Source organism: Pongo abelii, chromosome 7 (assembly GCF_028885655.2).
Source record: "Pongo abelii isolate AG06213 chromosome 7, NHGRI_mPonAbe1-v2.0_pri, whole genome shotgun sequence".
In the NCBI taxonomy this organism is placed as follows: Eukaryota; Metazoa; Chordata; class Mammalia; order Primates; family Hominidae; genus Pongo; species Pongo abelii.
The window spans coordinates 8,452,153-8,465,368 of NC_071992.2; the positions used below are offsets into that span (position 1 = coordinate 8,452,153).

Consider the following 13,216-nt stretch of genomic DNA (forward strand, 5'->3'; position numbering starts at 1 on the left):
AAACAAAAAAACCAAAAAGATGGAAAAGAAGACAGGGGTACAGGCACCAGTGTTACATGTCTGACGGGGAACATCTATTCTTCAAAGCTTGCAGCTGTACACCTAGGTTTTAGAATGTCTGTCAGCAGTGGACATGATCTTAGAGTGGGCTGTGCAGACAGACCTTTCCGGGTCATGTGATTGGATTAAGTTAATGGTAATTAAGGTGCATGTAACTGATTAGGTTAGGGTACGTTCCACGTCAGGTGACCAGAGGCAGTATAAAAGGCAGCCTGGAAAGCAGAGGTCCCTCTCCGCCCCTTCCTCCGTCTTCGTGGATGCTGCATCGCTTCCAGCGGGGCTGCTCCAGCACCTGCCCATCTCAGCGCCAGCCGGGGAAAGAAAGTAGACGGGTAATTTCAGGTTCGTTTCACTGAACAGTTGTTTGTTTCCCGCAATCCCTGAGGGGTGGGGGGAAAAGAGACAAAGGAGACTGAAAGAAACCGATCACACTGGGGCTTGCTGATGGGGTAGGATGTGCTTGCTCTCGTTTCCAGTAATTCTTGGAAGAGAAAACGAGAAAACATTTCCGTCTCCATGGGTGGGATAAGACCAAGATGGGAATGCGAAAAGAAATGAACTGCAGCACGCTGAATGGGTGGGTAAATGGAAAAAGGACTTTGGAAAAAAAAGGGTGGTTTGCCCTTCAGCCGTGTAAGAAATCGATACGATATGGCACGTGTTCACTGTTTGTTTAGATGAATTCGTGTGGCATGTGTAAAATACCAGAACAATAAATAAAGAGGGGCTGGAGCGAAAGGCAGAAAGCTAGAACAGGAAAGACCATCACCTGCTATTGTGGTAGAGAGGAAGATAACTTCTCTCTATGAATTTGTGTTTGGAAGTCGCCTAATGAAATGGCAAGAGTAGTGATTCAAGTTGTGACGGGAAGCGTCCCTTATCCCTGATTTCAAACAGACCTGCCAAAGGGTGACATAGGCCATGCCCTGTGGCTTCGATCGTTCTGTCCGTCAGGGAGCTAGAATCATCGGGTCTTCTACCGGAGTGAATCGTGATAGACCTAAGTCCAGTCTCCAGAATCAGTTGTTTGTTTGGGGTTGAAAGCTCCACTCCCCATACCTAGGCCACGGGCCCTGTGGCAGGCGAGGTTTACTCTTGGACTAGGTAATCATGGCAGAGGAACACACAATATCTGAGGATGCACACAGCACATTGCTTTCCACAGATCTGAACGACTGGTGGTGAGGTCTGCTCATCACCACACCGGCAAGGAGTTAGCTGGGGGCTTCCTGTGGGTGTGTGAATATCCAATGTGCTTAACCATCGACATGTGTGTGTTTGTGTGTGTTTCAGGTGACCCAACAATCAACCCCTGAAAAAGGCGGTCATAAAACCCCCAGGGGATGAAGACGATGGCACGTCGTGACCCCAAAACCGGGGCAAACAGACTCGTGCGAGCCCAGACCCTCCAGAAGCAGCGGAGGGCCCCAGTTGGGCCAAGGGCTCCCCCGCCCGATGAAGAAGACCCCAGGGTAAGTCTAGCCCTGGATCTCTTGGGTATCGGGGTGGGGGTGGGAGCGGGGGGAGGGGGTGTAACACGGTCCTCAGATACTGGGTTGGATTCCAAAGAGTTCTGTCACCACCACCCAGGCTGCTTTTCCCGTCCAAGGTGGGCGTGGCTTGGGACCTCCTCCCCCGCCCCACAGGTCCCTTGAGAGACTCTTGGGAGCAACCTCCCTTTCTACTTGGAATCCTGTGTAGCCACGTTTGGCCGTGTTGTTGACATCGGGTTCACCATCGTGCCCCTTAGAACCTTGAGTCCTTCCTTTTAGAGTTCCTCCGTCACATGGGCTTTGGGAGAGAACATCGTATCCGAACTCTCCCAGCACTTAACGGCCCCCATGCCGGTGTCCCCTCTTTAGAATCCTTATTCAGCTCTGAATTCACAGTCCGTGGCTTCAGCTCACTCACTGACATCACTTCCTTTCCACCCACAGCTCAAGTGCAAAAACTGCGGGGCCTTTGGCCACACGGCCAGAAGTACCAGGTGCCCCATGAAGTGCTGGAACGCAGCCCTGGTTCCACAGACCTTTGGGAAAAAGGAAGGGAAGGAAAACCTGAAGCCGTGGAAGCCCCGGATTGAAGCGAAGCCGGGGCCCTTGAAGAAGGATAAGGGAGAGAAGGAAGAGAGACCAAGGTGAGCAGAGGGAGGGGTTTTCACCACTCTCAGGGTAGTGCCTCCTAAGGACATGGTGTCTCTGCACCTGCACAGCGTGTGCCTTTCCGTCTCTGGGCCAGGGAAGGAACGCTGCAGAGAAATAGACCGGAGCTCCGTTTCCTCCGGGGTTCCACACCCAGGAGCTCCTTTGGCTCTGGGAGATTCAGGGACGGGGAGAGGCGGGGGAGCTTCGTGCAGTTTCCCCACGACGGCGAGAAAAGCAATGGGATCCAAATCACAGTCCTTAGTTGGGAAGCCTAGAGGGCCACCTGGAGGATGGAAAGGTTGGCACGTGAGGGAAGGGGCAGAGGCGGAAATGGCACCAGATGTCCATTTGTGTATCACAAAACACGGAATGGGACTGGGCCCCGGACAGGGTTCTCCCTGTCTCCTGGGGAAAACCAGGGGCCACGGCCTGACCTTTTTCTCTTCTGCAGGCAACAAGACCCGCAGAGGAAGGCTCTCCTCCACATATTTTCCGGCAAACCTCCAGAGAAGCCGCTGCCAAATCGAAAAGGATCCACGGAATCTTCGGATTATCTGAGGGTGAGTGTCACCCTGGGCCCCTGGTCTTTTTCTCCTCTAGGTCACCCTGGTTGATTTCCTTTCAGCTTCCCATCTGCGGGAGGGAATCGGGGAACCCCTCTTTCTTGCCTTCTCGGGGTCGGGGACTCCACGATCCTTCCGGGTCCATTTGATTCCAGGCGAAGGCATCTGAAGATGCCGTATTTCCTGCTGCTTTCTTTCTGTCCAATTATGGCAAGCCTGCCAACAACATGTTCCCAGCGGCATGAGGAAATTAGTCCCTCGGAGGCCCCAAACACGGAGAAGGCTAAACTCAGGAACATGCATGTTTTCAGAGAAGACGTCCTGAGTACCCTTGAGCCACCAACCTGCCTTCAGAAGGGCATTAGTCCGTTCCACTTCATGGAAGGCTGAGTGGAGGTTCATGTGTCTTGTCCTGATCAGCACTCAGGTGGAGGGTCTGTCCCTACTTCCAAGGACCGCCTGTCGATACTGTACTAAGAATTTCATGGTGTGTGCACCTTGTCTTTGGATGTGGTTGATTTTCATGTCGGCTCCACGCTGAGGAACTTCTAACCTGTGTTGTTTCCTTTCTTTCAGGTTGCAAGCGGGCCAATGCCGGTCCACGCAACCAGTAAGAGGCCGCGCGTGGACCCTGTCCTCACTGATCGCTCAGCTACCCAAATGTCTGACAGGGGCTCCGCCTTGGCTTCACTGTCTCCCCTCAGAAAAGCCAGTCGGAGCTCCTCCTCAAGTCTTGGAGCAAAGGAAAGACAGACAGGGGCTGCGGCCGACATCCCTCAGCCTGCAGTGAGGCACCAGGGCCCCGAGCCTCTCCTCGTGGTGAAGCCGACACACAGCAGCCCTGAGGGTGGCTGCCGAGAAGTTCCCCAGGCCGCCTCCAAAACCCACGGCCTGCTCCAGGCCATCAGCCCCCAGGCACAAGACCAGCTTCCTGCGGTGACCTCACAGCCCTGCCCACCAGCCCCCACGCAGGGCTTGGGCCTCGGCTCCAATCTCAGCTTCAGGCCAGGAGCCAAGAGACCTGCGCAGGCTCCGATTCAGGCTTGCCCGAACTTCCCCAAGAAACCGAGACTGGGTCGCTTCCAGATCCCCGAAAACGCCACCCAGGGAGTTGAGCTGGGGGCCCCGGAGAATCTGCAACCTCCGCCAGCCGCAACGGAACTTGGACCAAGTAGGTCGCCCCAGATGGGCAGGAGGACACCCGCCCAGGTTCCCAGCGTCGACCGGCAGCCACCGCACAGCAGACCTTGCCTGCCTACTGCCCAGGCCTGCACCATGTCCCATCACCCAGCGGCCAGCTATGATCCGGCCCAGCCTCTCAGAGTGCTCTTCCGGAGACTGGAAAACGGATGCTGGAGCTCCAGCCTCCTGACAGCCCCCACATTTCACTCTCCTGAGAAGCCGGGAGCCTTCCTCGCTCAGAGCCCTCGTGTCTCAGAGAAGTCCGAGGGTCCCTGTGTTCGTGTCCCACCGAGCGTCCTCTATGAGGACCTTCGGGTTTCCTCCTCCTCAGAGGACAGCGATTCTGACCTGGAGTGAGACTGCAGGTGGCAGGGGCTCCTTGGCCTCCAGCTCCCGTGACTTGGAGGGGACTGTGGGACTGAGGAGCGGCAGAGCACGGAGCAGACTCTGTGCGGTGACTCCGAAGCTCCCCGGCTGCGGCGCCTCTGTGGATGTGGGAGCCCAGGCCAGGCAGGGAGCAGATGCGGGGACTCTGCCTCCTTGAATTCTGGTGAGGGACATTGTAGTTCGCATGGGTATCCGGAAACGCGCCAGGAAAAGCTTCCGTGCCAGTGATTCGTTGCCTCAGAAACTGCCTGACGCGCAGGAGTCAGACTTCCGCTGGGACGTCAATAGGAAACTGGGGAACTACTGTGTATTTGCTCTCTAGATGACTGAATAAGGGAAAAGTTAGGGAACCCTGAGAGGTGCAGCCCTCCCGCTGTGCCCCGCCCTGAGAGCAGTGTTTCGGACGCTGTGAAGCGTGCTGTGCAAAGCGCTCTCGGGGTCTTTCCTCAGCCTCGAAAACTGGGCTCTGGAATGCCTTTGTAAATATGTGTGTTTCATTGGTTTTGAAGTGAATAAAATTCTCAAAAAGATGACATAATGTCTTTTGACTCTCATTCCGTGTTTGTGTTTAACTGATTTTCCAAGCGAAGGGGTGGCCTGCCCCTCCACACCTGTGGGTGTTTCTAGTCGGGTGGGATGAGAGACGGAGAAAAGAAGTAAGACACAGAGACACAGTATAGGGAAACAACAGTGGGTCCAGGGGACGGGCACTCAGCACACCGAGAACCTGCAGCGGCACCGGCCTCTGAGTTCCCTCAGTTTTTATTGATTATGATTCTCATTATTTCAGCAAAAAGGAAGGTAGTAGGAGAGCAGGGTGACAATAAGGAGAAGGTCAACAAAAAACATGTGAGCAAAGGAATCTATATCATAATTAGGTCCAAGGGAAGGTACTCTGCCTGGACGTGCACGTAGGCCAAATTTATGTTTCTCTCCACCCAAACATCTCAGCGGAGTAAAGAATAGCAAGGCAGCATTACTGCAAACATGTCTTGCCTCCCGCCACAGGGCAGCTTTTCTCCTATCTCAGAGTTGAACAAAGGTACAATCGGGTTTTACACCGAGACATTCGGTTCCCACGGGCAAGCAGGAGACAGTGGCCTTCCTCCATCTCAACTGCAGGAGGCTTTCCTCTTTTACTAATCCACCTCAGCACAGACCCTTTACGGGTGTCAGGCTGGGGGACAGTCAGGTCTTTCTCATCCCACGAGGCCATATTTCAGACTATCACATGGGGAGAAACCTTGGACAATACCCTGCTTTCAAGGGCAAAGGTCCCTGCGGCTTGCCACGGCATTGTGCCCCTGGTTTATTGAGACTAGAGAGTGGCAATGACTTTTACCAAGTATACTGCTTGTGAACATTTGGTTAACAAGGCACGTCCTGCACAGCCCTAGATCCCTTAAACCTTCATTTCATAGAACACAGGTTTTTGTGAGCTCCAAGCTGGGTCAAAGCGGCTGGGGCAAAGTGACTGGGGCAAAGCTACAAATTAACAACATCTCAGCAAAGCAATTGTTTAAAGTACAGGTCTTTTTCAAAATGGAGTCTCTTGTGTCTTCCCTTTCTACATAGACACAGTGAGAGTCTGATCTCTCTTTCTTTTCCCTACATCCAAGGGCTTGAAAATTTCTTGACTTGTTAGCAACCCAAATCGTTATGTCTCCGAAACAGAGTTGACTGAGGGCACCGCAGGGCTGGGCAGGACCTTTGACTTCTTATCCATCCACAGGAGCAAGAAAACCTCAGCCCCACTCTACCGACACGCACCTAGTAAAATTCCGCCAACTGAATCTCACGCACGCTAACACGTGGGGAGGGTTGCTTGCACCACGGGTCCCCATTTGGCTCAACTGCCGATGCCAAATGTGTGGCCCCAGTTACGACGGCCCCCGTGAAGTGGCTTCCGGATGTGCGAACGAACCAGGCAGAGTTTCATTGGCCAAATAGACCCCAGCAAAGCTGAAGTTAACTCCCAGATTTGGGATGTCCTTCCGAGGTAAAACATTCATCCCGTCTTCTTTCCGGATGTCTGACACCGGGCCTTTCCATGGTTCTCCCCCTGATCCTAAGAGTAGCTGAGGTAGAGACTCACTGAAAGATCTAGGCAGGGATATCCCATCATGCACAGGCTATCTCCATTCTCTGACCTGGGAACAACTCTGAGCGGGATTCCACATCTAGGAGGCCTCGGAACGGAGCGGGATTTTCTGAGACACACCAAATGGCTGCTCCCTTTGCACCGCTGATGAGGGTCGTTATCTTGATTATCCAGATCACCTAGAAAGTATCCGTATCCAGAATCCATAAGATCAACTCTCTGCTCCTCTGACAGCAGAAGGAGCATGACCACAATGAACCAAAGAGGGTGGAAGGAAACGATGTGAGACCAGAAAGCTCAGAGAACGGCCACAGGGGGTCGTAAGCACGGCTTCCAACCTGAATCATGAATAATTAATGAAGCGCAACTCAAAGGGGAATCGAGTCTCAGCAGGTGCAATTCATCCAACGGGAGATCGCCGGAGGGCCAACAAGATTGAGAAACTGGGAGTCGGGTGCAGTGTCAAGGGGGACGCGACTGGTTCCAAAGCTCAAGAAGACCATGGGGTCACTTGGGCTACATGAGAAAACGCCCCAGTGTGCTGCTTCAGCATTCCGACTCCTGCCTGTCTCTTCCCGTCCAAGGGACATGGACCCTAACTCGTGCAGGTGCAGATGACCATGGGCAGAATTAAGGGTCGTGGCACAAAAGTTCACCGACACGGGAGTTCCACAGGAGGTCCGGTGGATCTTCGCAAATCCAGAGAAATGGCAATGGGACCCAGGGAATTAGAGCCTCAGAGGCGTCCAGGAGACTTCTCAGGCATAATGCCTGGAGTGGCAAGACCAGCTGAAAAAGGAGCCAGGCACTGAAGGACAAAGCGGTGTTGACTTTCTTCATCTGTGTTCCCCAGTGCAGTCCAATTCACGGTGGTTTCCAAGCGCCTCCTGGAGGAGAAAACACATGAGGGTGTTGTCAGGGTTCTCTGCTGACAGACTTACGGTGGGGAAGAAAGAGAAGCTCTGAAGATGGATCATGGCCGTGACTGCATGTCAAGGAGAATCTCCTTGCTGATACTGAGGCCTACGTGGAGATATAGTAAATACGGTCCAATTAAAAGGTGTCTGTTTTACCACATTTTTTAAAACGAAACAAAACAAAAAAAACAAAAAGATGGAAAAGAAGACAGGGGTACAGGCACCAGTGTTACATGTCTGACGGGGAACATCTATTCTTCAAAGCTTGCAGCTGTACACCTAGGTTTTAGAATGTCTGTCAGCAGTGGACATGATCTTAGAGTGGGCTGTGCAGACAGACCTTTCCGGGTCATGTGATTGGATTAAGTTAATGGTAATTAAGGTGCATGTAACTGATTAGGTTAGGGTACGTTCCACGTCAGGTGACCAGAGGCAGTATAAAAGGCAGCCTGGAAAGCAGAGGTCCCTCTCCGCCCCTTCCTCCGTCTTCGTGGATGCTGCATCGCTTCCAGCGGGGCTGCTCCAGCACCTGCCCATCTCAGCGCCAGCCGGGGAAAGAAAGTAGACGGGTAATTTCAGGTTCGTTTCACTGAACAGTTGTTTGTTTCCCGCAATCCCTGAGGGGTGGGGGGAAAAGAGACAAAGGAGACTGAAAGAAACCGATCACACTGGGGCTTGCTGATGGGGTAGGATGTGCTTGCTCTCGTTTCCAGTAATTCTTGGAAGAGAAAACGAGAAAACATTTCCGTCTCCATGGGTGGGATAAGACCAAGATGGGAATGCGAAAAGAAATGAACTGCAGCACGCTGAATGGGTGGGTAAATGGAAAAAGGACTTTGGAAAAAAAAGGGTGGTTTGCCCTTCAGCCGTGTAAGAAATCGATACGATATGGCACGTGTTCACTGTTTGTTTAGATGAATTCGTGTGGCATGTGTAAAATACCAGAACAATAAATAAAGAGGGGCTGGAGCGAAAGGCAGAAAGCTAGAACAGGAAAGACCATCACCTGCTATTGTGGTAGAGAGGAAGATAACTTCTCTCTATGAATTTGTGTTTGGAAGTCGCCTAATGAAATGGCAAGAGTAGCGATTCAAGTTGTGACGGGAAGCGTCCCTTATCCCTGATTTCAAACAGACCTGCCAAAGGGTGACATAGGCCATGCCCTGTGGCTTCGATCGTTCTGTCCGTCAGGGAGCTAGAATCATCGGGTCTTCTACCGGAGTGAATCGTGATAGACCTAAGTCCAGTCTCCAGAATCAGTTGTTTGTTTGGGGTTGAAAGCTCCACTCCCCATACCTAGGCCACGGGCCCTGTGGCAGGCGAGGTTTACTCTTGGACTAGGTAATCATGGCAGAGGAACACACAATATCTGAGGATGCACACAGCACATTGCTTTCCACAGATCTGACCGACTGGTGGTGAGGTCTGCTCATCACCACACCGGCAAGGAGTTAGCTGGGGGCTTCCTGTGGGTGTGTGAATATCCAATGTGCTTAACCATCGACATGTGTGTGTTTGTGTGTGTTTCAGGTGACCCAACAATCAACCCCTGAAAAAGGCGGTCATAAAACCCCCAGGGGATGAAGACGATGGCACGTCGTGACCCCAAAACCGGGGCAAACAGACTCGTGCGAGCCCAGACCCTCCAGAAGCAGCGGAGGGCCCCAGTTGGGCCAAGGGCTCCCCCGCCCGATGAAGAAGACCCCAGGGTAAGTCTAGCCCTGGATCTCTTGGGTATCGGGGTGGGGGTGGGAGCGGGGGGAGGGGGTGTAACACGGTCCTCAGATACTGGGTTGGATTCCAAAGAGTTCTGTCACCACCACCCAGGCTGCTTTTCCCGTCCAAGGTGGGCGTGGCTTGGGACCTCCTCCCCCGCCCCACAGGTCCCTTGAGAGACTCTTGGGAGCAACCTCCCTTTCTACTTAGAATCCTGTGTAGCCACGTTTGGCCGTGTTGTTGACATCGGGTTCACCATCGTGCCCCTTAGAACCTTGAGTCCTTCCTTTTAGAGTTCCTCCGTCACATGGGCTTTGGGAGAGAACATCGTATCCGAACTCTCCCAGCACTTAACGGCCCCCATGCCGGTGTCCCCTCTTTAGAATCCTTATTCAGCTCTGAATTCACAGTCCGTGGCTTCAGCTCACTCACTGACATCACTTCCTTTCCACCCACAGCTCAAGTGCAAAAACTGCGGGGCCTTTGGCCACACGGCCAGAAGTACCAGGTGCCCCATGAAGTGCTGGAACGCAGCCCTGGTTCCACAGACCTTTGGGAAAAAGGAAGGGAAGGAAAACCTGAAGCCGTGGAAGCCCCGGATTGAAGCGAAGCCGGGGCCCTTGAAGAAGGATAAGGGAGAGAAGGAAGAGAGACCAAGGTGAGCAGAGGGAGGGGTTTTCACCACTCTCAGGGTAGTGCCTCCTAAGGACATGGTGTCTCTGCACCTGCACAGCGTGTGCCTTTCCGTCTCTGGGCCAGGGAAGGAACGCTGCAGAGAAATAGACCGGAGCTTCGTTTCCTCCGGGGTTCCACACCCAGGAGCTCCTTTGGCTCTGGGAGATTCAGGGACGGGGAGAGGCGGGGGCGCTTCGTGCAGTTTCCCCACGACGGCGAGAAAAGCAATGGGATCCAAATCACAGTCCTTAGTTGGGAAGCCTAGAGGGCCACCTGGAGGATGGAAAGGTTGGCACGTGAGCGAAGGGGCAGAGGAGGAAATGGCACCAGATGTCCATTTGTGTATCACAAAACACGGAATGGGACTGGGCCCCGGACAGGGTTCTCCCTGTCTCCTGGGGAAAACCAGGGGTCACGGCCTGACCTTTTTCTCTTCTGCAGGCAACAAGACCCGCAGAGGAAGGCTCTCCTCCACATATTTTCCGGCAAACCTCCAGAGAAGCCGCTGCCAAATCGAAAAGGATCCACGGAATCTTCGGATTATCTGAGGGTGAGTGTCACCCTGGGCCCCTGGTCTTTTTCTCCTCTAGGTCACCCTGGTTGATTTCCTTTCAGCTTCCCATCCGCGGGAGGGAATCGGGGAACCCCTCTTTCTTGCCTTCTCGGGGTCGGGGACTCCACGATCCTTCCGGGTCCATTTGATTCCAGGCGAAGGCATCTGAAGATGCCCTATTTCCTGCTGCTTTCTTTCTGTCCAATTATGGCAAGCCTGCCAACAACATGTTCCCAGCGGCATGAGGAAATTAGTCCCTCGGAGGCCCCAAACACGGAGAAGGCTAAACTCAGGAACATGCATGTTTTCAGAGAAGACGTCCTGAGTACCCTTGAGCCACCAACCTGCCTTCAGAAGGGCATTAGTCCGTTCCACTTCATGGAAGGCTGAGTGGAGGTTCATGTGTCTTGTCCTGATCAGCACTCAGGTGGAGGGTCTGTCCCTACTTCCAAGGACCGCCTGTCGATACTGTACTAAGAATTTCATGGCGTGTGCACCTTGTCTTTGGATGTGGTTGATTTTCATGTCGGCTCCACGCTGAGGAACTTCTAACCTGTGTTGTTTCCTTTCTTTCAGGTTGCAAGCGGGCCAATGCCGGTCCACACAACCATTAAGAGGCCGCGCGTGGACCCTGTCCTCACTGATCGCTCAGCTACCCAAATGTCTGACAGGGGCTCCGCCTTGGCTTCACTGTCTCCCCTCAGAAAAGCCAGTCGGAGCTCCTCCTCAAGTCTTGGAGCAAAGGAAAGACAGACAGGGGCTGCGGCCGACATCCCTCAGCCTGCAGTGAGGCACCAGGGCCCCGAGCCTCTCCTCGTGGTGAAGCCGACACACAGCAGCCCTGAGGGTGGCTGCCGAGAAGTTCCTCAGGCCGCCTCCAAAACCCACGGCCCGCTCCAGGCCATCAGCCCCCAGGCACAAGACCAGCTTCCTGCGGTGACCTCACAGCCCTGCCCACCAGCCCCCACGCAGGGCTTGGGCCTCGGCTCCAATCTCAGCTTCAGGCCAGGAGCCAAGAGACCGGCGCGGGCTCCGATTCAGGCTTGCCCGAACTTCCCCAAGAAACCGAGACTGGGTCGCTTCCAGATCCCCGAAAACGCCACCCAGGGAGTTGAGCTGGGGGCCCCGGAGAATCTGCAACCTCCGCCAGCCGCAAAGGAACTTGGACCAAGTAGGTCGCCCCAGATGGGCAGGAGGACACCCGCCCAGGTGCCCAGCGTCGACCGGCAGCCACCGCACAGCAGACCTTGCCTGCCTACTGCCCAGGCCTGCACCATGTCCCATCACCCAGCGGCCAGCTATGATCCGGCCCAGCCTCTCAGAGTGCTCTTCCGGAGACTGGAAAACGGAAGCTGGAGCTCCAGCCTCCTGACAGCCCCCTCATTTCACTCTCCTGAGAAGCCGGGAGCCTTCCTCGCTCAGAGCCCTCGTGTCTCAGAGAAGTCCGAGGGTCCCTGTGTTCGTGTCCCACCGAGCGTCCTCTATGAGGACCTTCGGGTTTCCTCCTCCTCAGAGGACAGCGATTCTGACCTGGAGTGAGACTGCAGGTGGCAGGGGCTCCTTGGCCTCCAGCTCCCGTGACTTGGAGGGGACTGTGGGACTGAGGAGCGGTAGAGCACGGAGCAGACTCTGTGCGGTGACTCCGAAGCTCCCCGGCTGCGGCGCCTCTGTGGATGTGGGAGCCCAGGCCAGGCAGGGAGCAGATGCGGGGACTCTGCCTCCTTGAATTCTGGTGAGGGACATTGTAGTTCGCATGGGTATCCGGAAACGCGCCAGGAAAAGCTTCCGTGCCAGTGATTCGTTGCCTCAGAAACTGCCTGACGCGCAGGAGTCAGACTTCCGCTGGGACGTCAATAGGAAACTGGGGAACTACTGTGTATTTGCTCTCTAGATGACTGAATAAGGGAAAAGTTAGGGAACCCTGAGAGGTGCAGCCCTCCCGCTGTGCCCCGCCCTGAGAGCAGTGTTTCGGACGCTGTGAAGCGTGCTGTGCAAAGCGCTCTCGGGGTCTTTCCTCAGCCTCGAAAACTGGGCTCTGGAGTGCCTTTGTAAATATGTGTGTTTCATTGGTTTTGAAGTGAATAAAATTCTCAAAAAGATGACATACTGTCTTTTGACTCTCATTCCGTGTTTGTGTTTAACTGATTTTCCAAGCGAAGGGGTGGCCTGCCCCTCCACACCTGTGGGTGTTTCTAGTCGGGTGGGATGAGAGACGGAGAAAGAAGTAAGACACAGAGACACAGTATAGGGAAACAACAGTGGGTCCAGGGGACGGGCACTCAGCACACCGAGAACCTGCAGCGGCACCGGCCTCTGAGTTCCCTCAGTTTTTATTGATTACGATTCTCATTATTTCAGCAAAAAGGAAGGTAGTAGGAGAGCAGAGTGACAATAAGGAGAAGGTCAACAAAAAACATGTGAGCAAAGGAATCTATATCATAATTAGGTCCAAGGGAAGGTACTCTGCCTGGACGTGCACGTAGGCCAGATTTATGTTTCTCTCCACCCAAACATCTCAGCGGAGTAAAGAATAGCAAGGCAGCATTACTGCAAACATGTCTTGCCTCCCGCCACAGGGCAGCTTTTCTCCTATCTCAGAGTTGAACAAAGGTACAATCGGGTTTTACACCAAGACATTCGGTTCCCACGGGCAAGCAGGAGACAGTGGCCTTCCTCCATCTCAACTGCAGGAGGCTTTCCTCTTTTACTAATCCACCTCAGCACAGACCCTTAACGGGTGTCAGGCTGGGGGACAGTCAGGTCTTTCTCATCCCACGAGGCCATATTTCAGACTATCACATGGGGAGAAACCTTGGACAATACCCTGCTTTCAAGGGCAGAGGTCCCTGCGGCTTTCCACGGCATTGTGCCCCTGGTTTATTGAGACTAGAGAGTGGCAATGACTTTTACCAAGTATA

At 53.9% G+C, this 13,216-nt stretch overlaps 3 protein-coding genes across 3 annotated transcripts in view; 2 read left to right on the forward strand and 1 right to left on the reverse strand.

The window, feature by feature from the left end:
• LOC134761888 (chitobiosyldiphosphodolichol beta-mannosyltransferase-like) overlaps nt 1–13,216 on the reverse strand; it is a 966,630-nt gene that overhangs the window by 568,508 nt on the left and 384,906 nt on the right. The window lies entirely within an intron of this gene.
• Nucleotides 1,413–4,397, forward strand: LOC129047678 (protein FAM90A5-like). Its single transcript, XM_054519177.2, has 4 exons — nt 1,413–1,532; nt 1,998–2,197; nt 2,656–2,764; nt 3,344–4,397. The coding sequence occupies exons 1-4, from the start codon at nt 1,413–1,415 to the stop codon at nt 4,304–4,306; spliced, it is 1,392 nt and encodes a 463-aa protein (XP_054375152.2). The 3' UTR covers nt 4,307–4,397.
• Nucleotides 8,944–11,861, forward strand: LOC129047576 (protein FAM90A5-like). Its single transcript, XM_063726502.1, has 4 exons — nt 8,944–9,063; nt 9,529–9,728; nt 10,187–10,295; nt 10,875–11,861. Exons 1-4 carry the CDS (start codon nt 8,944–8,946, stop codon nt 11,835–11,837), a joined length of 1,392 nt encoding a protein of 463 aa, XP_063582572.1. The 3' UTR covers nt 11,838–11,861.

Bases quoted from the DNA above. Each gene is read 5' to 3' on its own strand.
- LOC129047678 (XM_054519177.2), top strand. From the start codon at position 1,413: ATGGCACGTCGTGACCCCAAAACCGGGGCAAACAGACTCGTGCGAGCC. The intron at 1,533-1,997 runs GTAAGTCTAGCC...TTCCACCCACAG, and splicing joins CCGATGAAGAAGACCCCAGG to CTCAAGTGCAAAAACTGCGG. The intron at 2,198-2,655 runs GTGAGCAGAGGG...TCTCTTCTGCAG, and splicing joins GAGAAGGAAGAGAGACCAAG to GCAACAAGACCCGCAGAGGA.
- LOC129047576 (XM_063726502.1), top strand. From the start codon at position 8,944: ATGGCACGTCGTGACCCCAAAACCGGGGCAAACAGACTCGTGCGAGCC. The intron at 9,729-10,186 runs GTGAGCAGAGGG...TCTCTTCTGCAG, and splicing joins GAGAAGGAAGAGAGACCAAG to GCAACAAGACCCGCAGAGGA. The intron at 10,296-10,874 runs GTGAGTGTCACC...CCTTTCTTTCAG, and splicing joins AATCTTCGGATTATCTGAGG to GTTGCAAGCGGGCCAATGCC.